The sequence below is a fragment of the Chelonia mydas genome, chromosome 1 (assembly GCF_015237465.2).
Source record: "Chelonia mydas isolate rCheMyd1 chromosome 1, rCheMyd1.pri.v2, whole genome shotgun sequence".
Lineage (NCBI taxonomy): Eukaryota > Metazoa > Chordata > Testudines > Cheloniidae > Chelonia > Chelonia mydas.
The window spans coordinates 105,657,509-105,677,594 of NC_057849.1; the positions used below are offsets into that span (position 1 = coordinate 105,657,509).

A 20,086-nucleotide genomic window follows, 5' to 3' on the forward strand; every position below is an offset into this window, starting at 1 on the left:
TCATTCTTACAATATCTTGGTTTAAATCCAGCCACCAGACATAACTTCTAGTCAAACTACTCATTTTCATTGAATTCAATGAGCATGTTAGCTTTTATACTTATAACTCATAGTAAGTAATAATTCTCCATTATCCACTCAATTTTTTCCCTAAGAGTCAGGAACAATTTGGCCCAACTTTTTTGTAATTGTCACATGCTTTCCCTCTTTCTGATATTCTTTGTACCTGGTCAGGGAATACAGCCTGGCAGTCATACAAATAAATATATACTTGGATCTTCTGGTTTTATTGGTGGGCTTATCACAGCTGTAAAATCCTGGAATTTACACACCACTTTTTTTTCTTTCTTTTTTTTTTTTTTTGGCCAAAACACAGTGTGTTTGTTTGAACACTGAAAAGACTTTCACTCTGTATGGAAGCTCTCTGGGTCGAATGATCTAGGTTATAGGATGAGACTGTAGGTGTAAAATATAGGTGCACAAAAAGCACCCTAAAAAATTACCGTTTTGAAAACTATGTTCCTTTATATCAAGAGCCAGAACCTCAATGATGCTCCGTTGAAATCAGTGGCGCATTTTGCCTGATCTATTGATTGTGTATGATTTATATTGATTACTTAAGAATTCCCAATTAACACTCTAAGCTTTGGAAGGTTCTTATCCCAAAATCAGGCCCAGCCTTATTAGAATTATTGTTCAGTTGGGAACCCCGACATGCACGGTTGCAAAATTCACACTTAGGAAATCCTTCTATATTTGTAATAGTTTTATTAACAGTGTTAGCAAAGTTACAAACACTCCAACCAAGCAAGGTAGATGGAAATAGGACAGGATGAGCATCTGACCATCCATATACTCACCACAGAAGTACCTGAAGTGTTAATCCTTATTTTCATCATCATCCTCTTCTTCTTCATCACCATCATCCTGGCAGCTCCCAAGAGTTATATCTCCCAAGGCACACAGACATACAACTTTTATAATGTTACACTGTTGCCACTATGCCTAATGCATTATTCAGTAGGGGTTTCATCCCCTTGTCTTTTTTTGTATTTCCTTCCCCTCAGGTACCCTTCTCCCATAGATAGCATAGACGTCAATTAGTTGCCATGGTATTCTTGTGGTCGGACATCTGCTGATGTCCCTAATTTTAAAATATCTCAAGCTGGTATAAACTAGCATTTTGTGGTTACCTGTCAGCAGTTTAATCATTACAGCATTCTATCTTGCCATTTCTTATGATCTAGGGTTATGCTGGGTTAGCTGCTTATGCTAAGGCTTCTGGGGCCTCATGCCTTGATTAGTTTAGCTAAGCTATTGCCTGTGGCCTCTATGCTCATTGCTTTACAGCCTATACCTATGCCATAAGTAGACAATACCTATCCCCATAGGCTACAAGCTGGCCTGCTTGACACTATATGATGGGCTGGCCCACATAGTCATACAGTCTTTTACCTGAGAAATAAAGAGGAAATATGTCAAAAGCAAACCACCTTTTCAGTGGCTTGAATTTCTGTTATCCTCGCATGTCACAGATGAACTCTGTATCACCCCAGCTGTAACATAAACGTTCTAGAGTGAAAAGATGAATGATATCCATGACTTGGATAGTTAACATTTCTTCTGGTGTCTTGGATATTGTGGTTTATATTCCAAACTATGAACGTTCTTTGTAAAGGGCTCATAGGGCAGGGAGAGGGTTTATGTGGGACTGGGATGTGGAAGATAAAGTTAATCAGAAAGAGCAAGAACATATGCAGGTGACAATTATGAGTATTTACTTTGAACCAGATTGCACCTTGCGCTTAACAGGTGTAGAGTAGGGGAGCGGGGCCCACGTTTTTTTTCTTTCTTCTCCATCCTCCCACCCTTTGCAGCCCATGTAAGGGCCAGGAAGAACTGCATATCCTTGTTTCAGAGAAAAGCAGAGAGACTGCTCCATCCATACTCCCTTGGGGACATGCAGTTCCCAAAAGGAAGTAGGAGAGGGAGCCATGACATGGTGCATATAGGGGAATATGCTGCAACTTGTTCAGGGCATGCACCCCTTTTATATCCTAGGAGGTCATTTTGTCAATATGTATTATCATTCTCTCTGAGGCAAATTGCTTCTCAGTGCCTGTTTCCAAAAGTGTGTGTGCATGCTTGTGTTAACAATATATTTTGTGCTTTTTGATCCAGTTTTCCAATAAAATATTTAAGGCAACATGCGAGCCTCCTGCTAATGAATGAGAACAAGAAAGTGAAGCCAACTAGAATCAAAAGTGAAATTGATTAGTATATTTTTATTGCCCATCATGGATGTAATGCAGAAAGTATACAGACAAATGACTGAAAAATCAGATCCTTTTGTCACTAAATTCAGTGGAATTGCAGAGCCTCTTAGGATCAGACATGGAATGAATACAGCCAGAATAAGAAAATTATTCATATTAAAATTATTTTATAATGTAGAGTTTGATCCCTCATGATGCTGAATGCTTTCACTACTCATTTTAGTCCCAGTACAGAAGGAATTAACTGACTAGTAGTTACAGAGAGAGAGAGAGATTAACATTAAAGCAATACAGTCCAGAAAAGGATGAAAAAAGAAATTCAAACACATTTTCTTCAGAAGCAAAATTATGTTTTTTCCAAAATAAATCAAGCTAGTTACCTAGCTGTTTAGTCAAATATATTTTATGTATGAAAAAGAACAAACGTACTTCCATATTAAAGTTTTAACACTTCCAAAGTACCAGTAAGAAAACGAATAGAGATTCTTTATTGTATAAAATTGTTATAAGATACAACTTGACATAAAATTGTACTGGTAGAGAGGCTTTGTCTTAAATTTATATTTTTACTAATTGTGTTCCTGTGAAACATCACCTGTCTGAAAACTTTTGACACCAGTATTACAGTTGACCAAATTCATTTTGAGCAAACAATCTTATTGTGTGCTTTCACTAGTCAGAGACCAATTTATACTTAAAAGTACACTTTTAAAAAATATATACAAATGTATTTAAAATAAAATATTTGGATCATTCATTGATATTAAATTATAATATTTGAACACTGAATTGTGAATTTCACTGGTGACAAAGGATCTGATCCAATACTCACTGAAGTCCAAGATAGTTTATTTTATTAACTTGGATGGGAGTTGAATCAGACCCAAGGACAATAACAGCTGGAAGCAGGGAAGAATAGTTATTTTCTGAATTTAGGACAGGACATGGGATTTGCCGTGTTGGAACTGGCCTCTAGAAGTGACCAATACTTGGTGCTTAAAAGGAAAGAGAAACCTGCCATAATGCACCCAGACATATATGAAATGGCGTTCATATGTGGTAGTATTCCTTCCTGCTCCTTATAGCAATCACTTATTCTCAGAAGTATATCATGTTGTTATCCTTATTTTAGACTGCATAAATAGAAAGTTTGTTACTGTTCAGAAGATGATTCAGTACTTTTCCATATCCAGCTATGTTATGACTTCCTGTGATAGTGATTTATACAGTATTTGTTCGAAATTTAGCTTAGTATGTCTGGTGTATGAAAATAATGGTGGAAAACATTCTTATGTGATTTAATAACATGCAATTTAAACATAAAGGGACAGATTTTGCTCTTATTCACAAGAAGGTGAATACAGTCTATATTAATTATGCCCCTGATTCTCCTCTCACATTGGAGTTAAACTGGTATAACTCCACTGATCCTTCCAAAATTATTCCAGATTTATACCAGTGTAAGTATCCAGCCTCAAGCATTTGGCAGTTATTCATGCCTTTTCAATTAATACATTTATCATTTATGATTTTAAATTATGAGGAATCTTGTATATTAAAAAATATGTTGTTCCAGGGAAACCATTGAAAGTCATCAACAGTTTGTGGGAATGATTAACTGAGATCACTTCTCCGATGCAGATCCAATATCAAGTTATTGAGTCCAAGGGGACAGTATTTAAAAAATGCATGTCCCAAAATTCACAAGAGAATTGTATGATTCAGCTTGTGTCCCAGTGGCACATTTCTATTTGAAATGGAATGCTGAAGCATGTAAACTCATTTATCATAGCTGATCTCTGCTCCTCACTGTGATCTTAAATTACCAATGCTGGGTTCCCAGTGAAACCCAGATTAACATATTGATCTGATTTACTTAACAGGGATTTTAACATATCCTTGTTATCTTGTGGGGGTGAGGGGGAAGGGGGTATTTTTACTTCTGTTTAACTTTAAATGCAGTTTTTTAAATTATTTAACCCATAGTTTGGTTCCTATTTTCCAGGTTAGTAACACCTGGGCAAGAAAGGCAAGACCTAGTTCTTGGACAGGTTGCAGTGGGTTCCGCAGCTAAGGCTGAGATTGTGTTTCTGGAAGTAGATAGCGGAAGGGTTTCTCAGCTGGAGGAGGATTTTGGGAAATGTGTCTGGAGAAAAGAGTTCACAGGAGTGTTTCCCAGCTGGGAGGAGAATCAGAATACTTCTTTGGGGGTATTGTGAAAAAACTCTGCAGCTGGGGTGAAAGGAGTTTGAAACCAAGAACCATGGGCAATTGAAAGGAGGTCAAGTATAGATAACAGACGGGAGGGTACTACAGTCTGGATATAGTCAGATCAGGACACACATGAGGTTTGCAGGCATATCTGGCAGTTGGAGAGGGATTCAGGGCACTAAGGGTATGTCTATGCTGCAATTAAAAACCCATGGCTGGCTGTACCGGCTGACTCGGGTTCTCAGGGCTCAGGCTAAGGGGCTGTTTAATTGCTTTGTAGATGTTCGGACTTGGGCTACAGCCCAGGCTCTAGGACCCTGCAAGGTGGGAGGGTCTTAGAGCTCAGGCTGCAGCCTGAGCCTGATTACAGTCCCTTTGTCCAAACCCTGTGTGGACGTAAGTCAGCTGGCACAGGCCAGCCGCAGGTGTCTAATTGCCATGTTGACATACCCTAAGGAGGATGATTAAGGAGAAGGAGTTGGAAACAGGTGCTTGTGAGAGAGAGGCATGACATGCAAGATTAAACCACAAGTTATTCCGCTCACTAGTAATCACTTACATAGTAGGGAGAATAATTCCTTTAGGAATAATAATTTCTTCAGGAATTACTGAGTGAAATCCTATGGCCTGTTTTACACAGGAGGTCAGACTAGATGATTGCAGTGGTCCCTTCTGGCTTTAAATCTACGAAATGTCTGTCAGGGAAATTCAGCTTTTTAAAAGGTAATTATAATTTCTTACTATAAAACATGTTTAGTTTTTTTTGTGAGTATCTTTAAAAACTAATCAGATGTAAGGAGGAAAAAAAGCCACCATTAGATACTTCTGCTATTTAATCCCCCTTGTGGCTTCCATTATGTGAGTTTGACTTTATTAATAATGTAAAAATACTCATGGAGGAAGAACAAAACTATGGTAATGGCCAGAATCTGCTGATGGTTAGTTTAAAGGAACACCATGGTAGATAAAGTCATTAAATGAACATAATCGGTAATGTATTTACAGAAGTAAAATAAGCTGTAGTTACTTTATATAAATGTCTATTGATCACACGTTTACATTCAGTTTTGACCATAGAAACTACACTGTGGCAAAATGCCAGTTTCTGTAATGGTTATGTGTGTTTATTAATGTATTTTACTAGCCCCATACAAAAATTACTGAAATTAAATTTGCATTTCAGAGTACTGAGCTGTTATTATTTGGGCATGTAGAATTATTTGTCTGTTTTAATTTCCATAAATGCCATTAAATGCCTCTTTTTACCTTCAGGTGAATAGTCAATAGAAAAAACAGTACAATGACAAATGACCAACAAATTGATTTACATACTGTGTGAATTATTTAACAAAAACGGACCTCTTCCAAAGAGAGAGTAACCCAAAAAAACCTGAATTTTGTTAAATGAATTTTAAAAAACAGAATTACGCAAATGAACAAAATTGAGCTTAATAGACATTTATGTTTATTATGGAGGCACTGGCAATGGGTTTATAGTTAAGGCTGCATTGAGCTTGAGACTTAAAGCAAGGATTCAACCTCTTTGTTATTTATGGATAATAAAACTTATCCCTAATATTAAAGCACTTGATCTTTGAATACAGAATCAAGTATCTGATAATTTACATGTAAATTTCTAAATTACTTGAGTTAAAATTAAATTTAAATGGGTCCTTGAAAAATGTTTGCCCTCATTGGCACTTTTATTGTTTTTGTTTTGTTCCAAATGATCTTAATGATAGAATAACAGAATCTTCCACATAGTTAAAACTCACTAAAGTCTTGTGTGTAGACTACCATTTGAAGATTACAATTAAGATAAACTATCAATAAACTTGGTATAACTGCTAATCATGATTATAGACAGAACCGAGTCACTAGTTCTGGTCATTCTTAATTAAGGCCTTTTTGCTGTCATAGGAACACAGTCACTCATCACCCTTCCTCTTCCTCTACTTTGTGTGTAATGAGTCGGTGAGATAAAGAGACTGGACTTGTGTTAAGATTTCTCATTGGTGGATGACTTGGCCACAACTATCACTGCTTCTTGAAAGTTGTTGGGCTGCACGCTAGTCTGGGCACGAATGCTTGAAAGGGTCTTCATGGCACTACTGTCTTGGCTCCGCTGTCCAGTGAGGCAGCACTGCCAAGGGAACTGAGCTCAGGAGTGCAGGGGGAGACTTTAATGGACAAAAAGATTGGGACTCAGGGACTGGGAATCCTTCCCCTAGATCCCACTCTTCGTGTGCCATTTGTCTCCCTAACACAGTCCCCCTCCAGGCCTGTAAGTATCCTTGTTTTCCTCTTCCTCTACCCTTCCCCCTCCACACACATACACACACACATCCCCACTCTTAACCCCCAACTCTCTCTCTTAAGATGCAAAGTAGGTTTACAAAGGGCCCGAGAGACTAGGTTGCCAAACTCCCATTGAGCGCTGAGTTTCAATGGGAGTTGGGTACTTAACTCCTTTGGTCCTGTTTAAAATCCCAGTCTAAACTTGGTACAGTCTCTGTCCTGCCAATAGATACGCCAGGCTTTCTCAGTTCAATTTCATGACAAGCTCTATATTTAGACACAATAATAAGGTCTTACCCATCCCCTATGTCCTCCTCTGCTTGTCCTTAGCAAAATATGTATTCCGTCATCACTGAGAAGCACAGCTTGCATTTTTAATGTTATGCTACCGGCTAAGAATCATTCACAGAAATGGTTCAGTAAATCTCTTTATAAAATGAATGAACTTGAGCAAATTGTTAGCTTTTCAGAAGTCAATTCATGAACAGAAAAGAGGAAAATGTATCCATTAGATTATTCTCTTAATTGTTCACCCAAATCTAAGTATATTAACGAATCCATAAAAAGATTTAATGTTCCTTGTGTATTTTCCTTACTTCCTATTGCATTGCTTGTTTGCCCATACAAGTTAAAATACTAATACTTTCCAGGCTACTAGCCAAATGGTTGTTTAGAAGGGTGTATGTATACATGTTTCAGTCTCCCAGTGGTTAAAGATTTGAGAAAGATACGTGTACAATTTTTAAATGGCCAAACAGATTTTTTTTCCAGTTCTGGTTAAAAATAAATAAATAAAAAGCTGTATATCGGTTTGCAACCTGGACCAAATTTTTATGTCCTTTGTAAAGTGAAAAATGGGGTGTGTAATGAAAATGCTGACACAACATTAACTACAACAGGCACAAGTGGTGCCAGTATCCTAAAGCTTCCACAGTTTCTACATGCTATAAATAGGATGCATTTGTCAATTTCTTTGTGCAGTCAGATTGTACTTACTTTTCACCCTGCACCTGTGTGCCTTTGTTTCTCAGTTACCGAATAGCAACAAAGCCTTCTCAGTTCAAACACTTCTATGTATCTTTCAAAGATGAAAATTCCTTACTATTTCATTAAAGTAATGCCATCAAATTTAATAATTTTAACACACCTGATAGCACCTTAGGAGGAGTTTTTAAAGGATCCACTTTGACATTGAGTACATTTAACTCTCACCACTTATGTACAACTTTATTTATTTATTGAAGCTCTTTAAATGAAAGCTTTTAGCTGACATTCTAATTCAACTTCCTCCTCAAATGTACTAGCACCAGTTATAGCATTATGCTCAACACTGATCTAAAAGCCTTTGCGCCCTCTTTACTTTCCTCAGTCCTTAAAAGGGGACCGTAGGTGATATAGCAGAACTGCTTGCTGTTGTCTTCAGAGATATGAATGGTAACAGTAAATAAAATAAAATGTACCCTGTCTCGTCAATTTGGGTTTTGACCATGATTCAAAGCCCATCAACGTCAATAGGAATTAGTCCTTATGTGAATATCACTTCCAATCCTGTGCTACAGTGATACCGACTCCTGTATCTATATGACCAACACCAAGTTTAAAATGTGCTTCTTTTCTCTCAATGCACCCACTCCCACAGAAAATGGAAGGTAAATTTGGGTACCTCAAGGGGTCGGCAATATCCTTTTAATGATATATGTTGAGCATTTTATTTTCCAGTAAATCATCTGGATTCAATCTTTAGCTGGTTTTCTGGAGTATATGAGAGTGGAGGAAGGTATAGTCTCTGTAACACTGAGACAAAATGTTTATTGAGTTTATAGTGTTATTTAAAATGTCCTCTAGTTAATTTGGGTAACTTTGCTGTTCTGGCTAGTGTCTTCCAGCATGGACAGGGCATAACTTTTAAAAAAACATTGTTGAAAGCTCCTCTTTAGCCAGGTGGTTGTTTGCTTTTTTTTTTTTTTCCAGAATGTTATGAATAGACTTGGAAGGCTTAGATTTTTGTCAGTAAATGTTGGTGAACGTTGATTTCACCAAACACACACAAACAGATTAAAAGAATATGTCTTTAGGTGATCATTGAAATTTACAGATAGGCAAAGAAAAATGCTGCTGAGAATTTATTAGAGTTTAATTTAAGGATATTTACTTTGTATATTTTGACATATGATGTTAGAACACAAGATGATAAGAATGGCCATTCTGGATCAGACCAATGGTCCACCTAGCCCAGTATCCTGTCTTCTGACAGTGGCCAGGGCCAGCTGCATGTGGGAATGAACAGAACCAGGCAATTTATTGAGTGATTCTTCCCCTGTTGTCCAGTCACAGCTTCTAGGAGTCAGAAGTTTAGGGACACTCAAAGCACGGGGTTGCAGGTTGCCATTGATGGGTCTATCATCCACGAATGTATCTGATTTTTTTTTTTGTAATCCACTTATACTTTTGACCTTCACAATATCTCCTGGCAATGAGATCCACAGGTTGATTGTGCGTTGTGTGAAGAAGTACTTTCTTACGTCTGTTTTAAACCTGTTGCCTGTAAATTGCATTGGGTGACCCTTGGTTCATGTGTTACTTGAAGGGATAAATAATACTTCTTTATTCACTTTTTCCACACCATTCACGATTGTATAGACTTCTATCACATCGCCGCTTGGTTGTCTCTTTTCTAAGATGAACAGTCTGAGTTTTTTTAATCTTTCCTCATATGGAAGCTGTTCCATACCCCTAATCATTTTTGTTGCCTTTCTCTGTACTTTTTCCAATTCTAGTATATCTTTTTTGAGATGGGGCGACCACAACAGCACACAGTATTCGAGGTGTGGGCATAATATGGATTTATGTGGTGGCACAGCAATATTTTCTATTTTATTATCTATTCCTTTCCTAATGATTCCTAACATTGTGTTAGCTTGTTTGACTGCTGCTGCACATTGAGCAGATATTTTCAGAGAACTTTCCACAGTGACTCCCAGATCTCTTTCTTGTGAGGTAACAACTAATTTAGACCCCATCATCTTGTATGTATAGTTGGGATTATGTTTTGCACTGTGCATTATCAACATTGAATTTCTGCCATTTTATTGTCCAATCACACAGTTTTGTGAGATCCCTTTGTAACTCTTTATAGTCAGCTTTGGCCTGAACTATCTTGAGTAATTTTGTATCATCTGCAAACTTTCCCACCTCCCTGTTTACCCCTTTTCCCAGATCATTTATGAATATGTTGAAGAACACTGGTCTCAGTACAAATCCTTGGGGGAACCCCTCTATTTACCTCTCTCCACTTTGAAAACTGACCACTTATTCCTACCCTCCATTTCCTACCTTTTAACCAGATACTGATCCAAGAGTGTACCTTCTCTCTCTCTTATCCCATAACTGCCTACTTTGTTTAAGAGCCTTTGGTGAGGGACCTTGTCAAAGGCTTTCTGAAAGGCCAAATACACTATAGCCACTGGATCACTCTTGTCCATATGCTAGTTGACAGTTTGTGTTTAAACCATTATAAAGCTTTCACTTTATATATCTCAGTGTCTACTGTCTCTAAATATGGTCTGACCCTTCATAATTTCCCACAATGATGAACATTTAAATAGATAAAAATAAAAAAAAGCTTAAAACCCATAATTTTGCTCAACTGTGAAAATGTAAATATATATTAAAAATTAAAAATGCTTAAACATAAGCATCAATATTACCTGTCCAAAAAAAAAATTGCAATCTAATTCTGCCAAGCCTAGTTATGAAGCATAGGCAAAATCCTGAGGTCTTTACACAGGTCATAGACAAGTAAACCTTTTGCTGATGTGCATGAGAGTTGGGACTGAGTAAATCTGTGAGATTTGATATACTAATATTATAGTTATAGCTGATTTAGGGCTAATATGATTGAGAGAGATTATAAGGCTAATACGTATCTATGACAAGTAGTATTACGGATCACCAGGGAACTAAGCAGATTACATGTAGTTCTTCATGCACCTATGATTAGGGGCAAATCCTGCTCCCTGGGCAGCTGCAGAGGGCCATGACTACAGAAGAACTGCTGTGAGCACAGCTATATTGCCTGATGACATTTTAAAGAGAAGTGCTTAAAAATATGGTCCATTTCCCAGTGTGGACAGGCCTAAATATTTTGCATGTATTCCTGGATCGTGTATACAGTGTTTTTTCAAAGTTTCTTGCTGTGTCAGCATGCAAACTTGAGTTCTGTAACTCTCAAATTGGACACTCTCGGGAGGCAGACGCCAATGCAGGTCTATTTGTATATTATAAATTGTTTGATTTTCTTTTATTTCCAATGTAAAATATCTATTCTTAAAGCTTAAGGTGAGAAGTGTCTTTGGGAGAGACATATACTTCTTACGAATAGAAGAGAGATGGCAGATGTCTCTCCCATTTCAAATATAGCATGAAGAGTATCACCTTCAACTCCAGTAGATCACCTCAATACATTTCCTAAGTATCAAGGTGGCCTTGCTATAAGTGGACAGGCTGAATTTGTCCCAAGGTGATATGCTTTGCCATTTGGGGAGGAAGAACTACCATTTTCCACACTCACTGGTAAATCTATAGATTCACATCAGGATGGGACACCAATTTACCCAGAACGATTGGTGGTATTTGATGCTACCTGAATCAAATCCAACGGATACCGGCTCACCCCCTTTTAGCAGGCTCAGTAAATAGCATCACTAGGATGTAAAACAACAGATTAACAAAACTTTAGCATCCAGAATTTGTCAGTGTGAAAGATCGCATCTAGGTAGCAATGAGCTACAAAACAGTTATGCATTGAAATGTTAAACTTTGTTTAAGCCTAAAACTGTTGGGGGGGTGTCAAAGGAGGGACTCTGGCTGTTCTATACATCAAAATGTCTGAGGATTGTTTGCTTTATGTATAGCAAATGTTCTGTGCCACCCATCTGTTCAGTTGGGTATACAATGAAATGAGAGCAGTAGCCAGCTACTGACCATCTAGAAAGACTGAGCTTGGTCACATTGAAGCAGTTCTAGAATTTCCATTCATGATGTGAGGATAAGCTTTGAATCCCCTCCTCTGTGTGTGTGTGTATTCAGCAACAATTGATAGAATCTGTATAGTGGGGAGTAGTTACCTCAGAGCACAGGGTCATTCAATATAACAATAACAATTATGAATCCAATTCCTGGCTATATTTTGAAAGTCATTATTTGTACAATGCCATGTGTGCATGAGTGCTTTACAGACCAACAAAACACATGGGGCCTGATTCTACTCACTTCCACTGATGTAAACCTCTGGTAATTCCACTCCAGGCTATAGAGTCAGCCTCATTTTCTCTGCCTGGTCCAATGACTATTTATACATTTTACCCAAAGTGGAACAACTTCAATAGGAGATAGCGATGGAGCCCCACCCCAGAACACCCCATAGAACTCATCTGGGATATGGGAGACCTGAGTTCAAGTCCTGCTCCAAATCAGGCAGCATGAGGATTTGAACCGGGTCTCTAACTTCCTGGGTCAGTGTTCTAACGATTGGCCTTTGAATAAAAGAGGTGTGGGGGAGCAGTGGCACCACTAACTCCTCCTTTTGTCCAGGTTAGCTGTGCTCAGAGCATGCCAGCTGGATCAGGCCTTGCAAGCAAGATAGGCAGGGAATGCTTAATTTGTGAAGTCTGCCAAGGTTTAGGTGTGTGCACTGGCAGAAATTTAGGCATCTCCAGGGTTTGGCTACAGCTAAGTGGAGGTTTTGAGGATCTCAGTGGCACCTAAATGTTGGACTTAGATTCCTAAAGTGGCAGGTAGTTAGGCACTTACATCTCTTTGTGGATCTAGCAGCAGGCCAAGAGTTCCTGTACTGAAAAGCATCCAGCGTAAGCTTTATGATTTCACATTATCAATATAATTGACTGTAGATGCATTCTTCTTTTCTTGCCCTTCTCATTAACAGGTTATCCACCAGCTCAGACTTTCAGAGAACGAGAGCGCTGCGCTGCAGGAACTCCTGGACTGGAGGCGAAAGCTGTGTGAAGAGAGAGGAGACTGGCAGAAAATCCTGCACAACACCGAGCAAAGAATCACAGCTCCTCCCCCACCTCCCTGTAAAAAGCCAACTCTGCTGAAGAAGGCAGAAGATACACCCTGCAACAGATTGTCTTCAGGGATCTGGGATACCACTATGTGATTTCAATTGGTTTGTGTGTGGAGTATTAGAAGTAAAACCATCTAATGATTTCAATCTGCAGAGTCAGCAGGTTTCTGCCCCTGCAATGCATGCAGGATTCTCTACAAGCATCCATTCAAGAGCACAGGAAGCAGGAGTGACATAGATCTGTTGTGTGTGTGCGTGTGTGTGTATATATGTGTGTTTATTTCCTTTTTTATATATGGGGACAAACTGCACTATAAGTATATCGGTTAAAAATACAAGATAGTTACCTACTGCTCTCCCATGGACAATGAACAAATTCTGTGTTAAGTGAGTGAGGATAGGAAGACGTAATTGGCAAACAGTTTGGAGAGATTGGGGAAGTTTGTGTGCACACTGTACAGCTGTTTTATATAATCCAATAATATGATGTTTCTTGTATCTCAATGAATGGTTTTATTATATTACCTATACATACATAATAGTTCTTTGTAGATGTCTGTGTTTTATTGGAATTGCAAACATGATGATTATGTACATGTTTATTACTGGTATTTTACAACTTTATGCAATTGGTGCTGTTGTTCTTTCTTCAGAATACAGGTAATAAATACAGTACTGGTATTATTTTTTCATGGTTTATCCTTAATAATGTACTTAAAGTTGCAACACTGTGGTGGTGTTCTAGCACTGGCAATGTCAACCTTAGAGCCAGATCTTGAAACCCTTGCAAAACTGTCATTTGCCAGTGATGGTTAATGCTGTTCACATTCAAGAATTAGAGAGCTCTGCTTTATTATGCCCCTATGTTTCTGAATGAGTGGACTCTTTTAATTTCATCTTGAAACTTATTTCATCCTGGGTTATGTGAAAAAATGATGTACTCATTTAAACTCTAAGTCTGGTTATAATTCATAGCTGATTATGTATAAGGTCAGGAGTCAGTGGAAAGATACATAATAGTAACTAGGTATGAAAGTACAACTTTGATTTACTGATCTAAGCCACAAGGCTTCATGGAGATGGGTGTATTAAAGGATTATGTCCCTATAGTGGTACAAAGCATGTTTCATTTATACGTTAGATTTCATGTAATAAAATGGTCTCATAAATTGGAGATTCTGGTTGGAGGACATGAGTTCTCTGAGCAATGATACTAATATGAGAATAACATGCTGCTGGAAGCTAGTCAGCTATTGTATGGCAGTCTCTGAAATATTTCTTTGCCATTAAAACGGCATAATTTATATATCAACACACACATATATAAAAAACGGATTTTGTCAGGGGCTGCTTGCTTTAGGTCCTTGGCCTATCTAGAGCTAACATGAGACGCTCTTCCTGCTGGCCTGCCTTTTTCAATCCTATGAGGGAGACAGGGGAAAGGGGATGTATATTTTTTTTAAATATATTTTAAACTAACATTTTAAAATTTAAGCTAAGTTAAACATTGGTCTCTGGCTGGAGGTGTTTTGACAAGCAGTTTTTAATTTGGCTGTGAGGGGAAATGTTTTTCTCTCCACTTGACAGAAATTTCAGATTAGCTGAGAAGCTAAAATGCAATCCCATGTTTGCTTTTGTTTGGTATGGGCTTTTTAGGGAGGAACTCTTAAAATTGTAGCCCTAAGCCCCAGCCTGTTGTCCAGCTGCCTAGGCAGAACTATGTCTTCTGTATTACTAGAGATTCAAACATTCAGAATAATCAAGTAAGGGAAGGGACTGCAGTTATCCCTTAGGCCAGTTGTGTGTGGACTATACTGTAATACTTAGCTGGGCCTATTTACCCCAGCTGAGGATGTTGCTCATGAGGGGATGTGGCAATGACATGCAACCACAGAGCAATTATGCCAAAGCCAAGATTATAATGCAAAAATCCATGGTTTTTGCTTCCATGCTCAAATTACTAAGGCTTATTGCCCCTCTGATATGTCCTTCAAATACCTATGCCTGAAATTCTATCCATACTATCAACTTAGACAGGAAAATACATTTATTGAATGTAATTCAAAATGGTGTTATGTGAACATAAACTATGCGACCTCATCTACAAACCTACCTAAAAGCTGTCTTAGAGCTGTGGTCAATCTCTGTTAAAAGAGCAGAGATGGGATCAAAGCAACACTCTTCACCCTTGAAGAATTTTATAACATGCTAATACGGCGCCTGGAAAATGAAAAGATGCTAGCCTAGCATTATGAGCTGTTTCAGTGATACAGTTACATTTAACAAATTGATACAAAACTGATGTAATCATTCTGCTATTGTACACAGGGTGATAGAAGCATATTACTGCATTTCTATTGGATGCAGAAGGTTCTTGATTTCATTTTCAGGATCTGAAGTCAGAAAGGTAGCTTCTGGGGTTCCTCTTTAAAGCATGTAACCACAGTCTAAAACTGCAAAACAAACCACAAATAATATGGAGATATTTTGATTGATAGTGAGCCCAGTATCAACAATGAACAGCTTTTAATGTTGGAAGGCTATCAGATGATGCATTTAAAATGCAATAAAAACATGTTTAAAAGATTTCTCTAATTGCATTAAGATACTCCAGAGTGTGAATTATAAGGTAATAATTCACACCTACTGTGTCCAGTGGTCCCGTGGCCTTTGGCCTCATGCCTAACAATGCAGTTGGTGTGGAATTATTAGACCATAATTCACATCCTACCGTGTCTTATTGCTTAAATAACCACATCCCCAGAGGTGTCTTAAAACTAATATTAAAGTTTATATGATGGATCAAAATATGTTTACAGGGCTGGAAAAACATACTATTGACATTTTGAAATGTCGAAAAGTAGTTTTAGCAGAACTGTATGGTGCTTGTAAACTAATCCCCCCTGTGGAATAGGCACCAGCCAATTAGAATGGTTTTTGAGCGTATGTCGTTCTCTCTTGTACTTTACAAAGTAGCTTAGACAAACAAAGCATTGTGAGTTCAACATTCTAAAGGGATAGATTGAACTCTGTGAACATTCTTGTGCCAGTTTCCAGTGAACAATCTGAAATACACTTTATACTGCAATAAAGCAAGTTATCTCCACATTGTGCCTGATTGTTTCACACATAAAACAATTACGCAAACTGAACTTCATGCAAATTGACAACTGGTACAGTACATAATGCTAAGAATTAGACACATGCTTTACAGCTTATGAAATTCCCAGCATGGGTCTAAAGTCAACAAGAGTAAATGAAAACAAATAAATAAATAAATAAGGGGGGGGGAACCTATTGGCATGAGAGAATTTTTAAAGCTTATGAACCATTCCTCTTTATTCATGAAATGGCATTCAGTGCTTCTTTATTTTCTAAAGCTAGAGTCCTAGTATGGATTAAAAGCAATACCCTGTTTCCACTTTTTAAAATTGGATGTAGATGTCCAGAAAAATACATGCACAAATCTTTCCAAAAGAACTGTGTATAGCATGAAATGATAAGCCTTTTAAAACTTGGTATTTTTTTTTTTTACAAAACAATAACATTATTGTTGAATAAGTGAATTAAATTCTCCCTTCTTTGCCAGTGATCCTTTTTATGTCTTCAAAGAAGTTGACTAATGTTCATTAATAAGTTTATTACATTGCAGGTCTTTTGTGTGTAGGACAAAGAATTTCATTAACTAGCTGAGAAAGCATAATAGAGTGTAGCATAGTACTGAAGTGATAGTAATAGCCAGATTCACTGTAGTTTTTAATTCTGCTCTATACAGTATTCAGGTTCCCAATAATTACCTTATTTTCCTCTCTATAAAGCTTGCTAATATCTGAAATGTTCTGAGAAGCCAAAAATAAGTTCTCATTTGCCTGTTAAATCTTAAATTCCAATAATTAAACTCTGTACCTACGAGTCATAAGAACATAAAAATGGCCATACTGGGTCCATCTACCCCAGTATCCTCTCTTCCGATAGGCCAATGCCAGGTGCCCCAGAGCGAATAAACAGAACAGGTAATCATCAAGTGATCCATCCCCTGTCGCTCAGTCCCAGTTTCTGGCAAACTGCATCTTCACCCATCCTGGCTAATAGCCATTGATGGACCTATCCTCCATTAATTTATCTAGTTCTTTTTTTAACCATGTTATAGTCTTGGCCTTCACAACATCCTCTGGCAAGGAGTGCCACACGTTGACTGTGCGTTGTGTGAAAAAATACTTCTTTTTGTTTGTTTTAAACCTGCTGCCCATTCATTTCATTTGGTGGCCCCTAGTTCTTGTGTTCTGAGAAGGAGTAAATAACACCTCCTTATTTACTTTCTCCACACTAATCATGATTTTATAGACCTCTATCATATCCTCCCTTAGTCGTCTCTTTTCCAAGCTGAAAAGTCCCAGTCTTATTAATCTCTCCTCATACGGCAGCCATTCCATACCCCGAATCATTTTTGTTGCCCTTTTCTGAACCTTTTTCAATTCCAATATATCTTTTTTGAGCTGTGGCGACCACATCTGCACACAGTATTCAAGATGTGGGCATACAATGGATTAATATAGCGGCAATATGATATTTCTGTCTTATTGTCTATCCCTTTCTTAGTGATTCCCAACATTGTGTTCCCTTTTTTGACTGCCGCTGCACATTGAGTGGCTGTTTTTAGAGAACTATCCACAATGACTCCAGGATCTCTTTCTTGAGTGGTAACAGCTATTTTAGACCCCCTCATTTTATATGTGTAGTTGGGATTATGTTTTCCAATGTGCACTACTTTGCATTTATCAACATTGAATTTTATCTGCCATTTTGTTGCCCAGTCACCCAGTTTTGAGAGATCCTTTTGTAGCTCTTCACAGTCTGCCTGGGATTTAACTATCTTGAGTAGTTTTGTATCATCTGCAAATTTTGCCACCTCACTGTTTACCCCTTTTTCCAGATCATTTATGAATATGTTGAATAGGACTGGGCCCAGTACAGACTCCTGGGGGACACCACTATTTACCTCTCTCCATTCTGAAAATTGACCATTTATTCCTACCCTTTGTTTGTTTCCTATCTTTTAACCAGTTACCAATCCATGAGAGCACCTTCCCTCTTATCCCATGACTACTTACTTTGCTTAAGAGCCTTTGGTGAGGGACCTTGTCAAAGGCTTTCTGAAAATCTACATACACTATATCCATGGGATCACCCTTGTTCACATGCTTGTTGACCCCCTCAATGAATTCTAGTAGATTGGTGAGGCATGATTTCCCTTTACAAAAACCATGTTGACTCTTCCCCCAACAAATTATGTTCATCTATGTGTCTGACTATTTTGTTCTTTACTATAGTTTCAACCAGTTTGCCTGAACTGAAGTCAGGCTTATTGGCCTGTAATTGCTGGGGTCACCTCTGGAGCCCTTTTTAAAAATTGGCATCACATTAGCTATCCTCCAGTCATTTGGTACAGACGCTGATTTAAATGATAGGTTACAGACGACAGTAGTCCTGCAATTTCACATCTGAGTTCCTTCAGAACTCTTGGGTGAATATCATCTGGTCCTGGTGACTTATTACTGTTTCGTTGATCAGTTTGTTCCAAAACCTCCTCTAATGACACCTCAATCTAGGACAGTTCCTCAGATTGGTCACTTAAAAAGAATGGCTCACATTTGGGAATCTCTTTCACATCCTCAGACCGATGCAAAGAATTCCAGAACAGAACTGTTCCAGAAAAGTATTAAATATTTCATTGCCCCCTCTCTCTTTCTGTGTAGGTGTATACACACACATTATATAATATATACTTTTTTTGAGAAAAACACCATCTGAGCTTAAATATTTTACAGTATCCAAACAAAATGATCTGGAGGATGGTGTGGATTGCACTCTCAGCAAATTTGCGGATGATACTAAACTGGGAGGAGTGGTAGATACGCTGGAGGGCAGGGATAGGATACAGAGGGACCTAGACAAATTGGAGGATTGGGCCAAAAGAAATCTGATGAGGTTCAGTAAGGATAAGTGCAGGGTCTTGCACTTAGGACGGAAGAACCCAATGCACAGCTACAGACTAGGGACCGAATGCCTAGGCAGCAGTTCTGCGGAAGAGGACCTAGGGGTGACAGTGGACGAGAAGCTGGATATGAGTCAGCAGTGTGCCATTGTTGCCAAGAAGGCCAATGGCATTTTGGGATGTATAAGTAGGGGCATAGCGAGCAGATCGAGGGACATGATCGTTCCCCTCTATTCGACATCGGTGATGCCTCATCTGGAGTACTGTGTCCAGTTTTGGGCCCCGCACTATAAGAAGGATGTGGATAAATTGGAGAGAGTCCAGCGAAGGGCAACAAAAATGATTAGGGGTCTGGAACACATGACTTATGAGGAGAGGCTGAGGGAACTGGGATTGTTTAGTCTGCAGAAGAGAAGAATGAGGGGGGATTTGATAGCTGCTTTCAACTACCTGAGAGGTGGTTCCAGAGAGGATGGTTCTAGACTATTCTCAGTGGTAGAAGAGGACAGGACAAGGAGTAATGGTCTCAAGTTGCAGTGGGGGAGGTTTAGGTTGGATATTAGGAAAAACTTTTTCACTAGGAGGGTGGTGAAACACTGGAATGCGTTACCTAGGGAGGTGGTAGAATCTCCTTCCTTAGAAGTTTTTAAGGTCAGGCTTGACAAAGCCCTGGCTGGGATGATTTAATTGGGGATTGGTCCTGCTTTGAGCAGGGGGTTGGACTAGATGACCTCCTGAGGTCCCTTCCAACCCTGATATTCTATGATTCTATGAAAACTCAAGGGAGTATGAAGAAATTTTTTTCTTCCATTTTTGCTGTTCTTTGTGTATTCAGGGGATTGATTTTCAGAAGAAAGAAAGAAATCCCCTTGTTGGTTTATCGTGTGATTGTGAGAAATAGATCATTAGCATAAGTTGTCTTTCATTCCACATGTGGATAAGCCTTTTAGTGACACCACAAATGGCTCCATGAATGAATGTTTTCTTGGTGATGTCAAAAGGGCTGGTATGATCCTTGGATGGAACAGCAACTTGGAGTAAGGGAATTATATTACCCCTCTATTTGGTATTGCTGCCACTGATACTGGAACACTTTGTCCAGTTCTGGTTTCCACAGTTCAAGAAGGATGTTGGTAAATTGGAGAGGGTTCAGAGAAGAAGAATTGGAAAACATGCCTCATTAAAAGACTCAAGAAGCGCAATCTCTTGAGCATATCAAAG

The 20,086-nt window shown here is 38.4% G+C and overlaps 1 protein-coding gene across 4 annotated transcripts in view; it reads left to right on the plus strand.

The window, feature by feature from the left end:
* Positions 1 to 16,154, plus strand: part of MYO16 (myosin XVI) — a 579,449-nt gene extending 563,295 nt beyond the window's left edge. For all 4 annotated transcript variants that reach the window (XM_037896729.2, XM_037896722.2, XM_043535412.1 and 1 more), the window contains one exon: positions 12,730 to 16,154. In XM_037896729.2, coding sequence (XP_037752657.1) covers positions 12,730 to 12,963 — 234 coding nt within the window. In that variant the 3' untranslated portion in view covers positions 12,964 to 16,154. The remainder of the gene's footprint in view (positions 1 to 12,729) is intronic.
* The last annotated feature ends 3,932 nt before the right edge of the window (positions 16,155 to 20,086 follow it).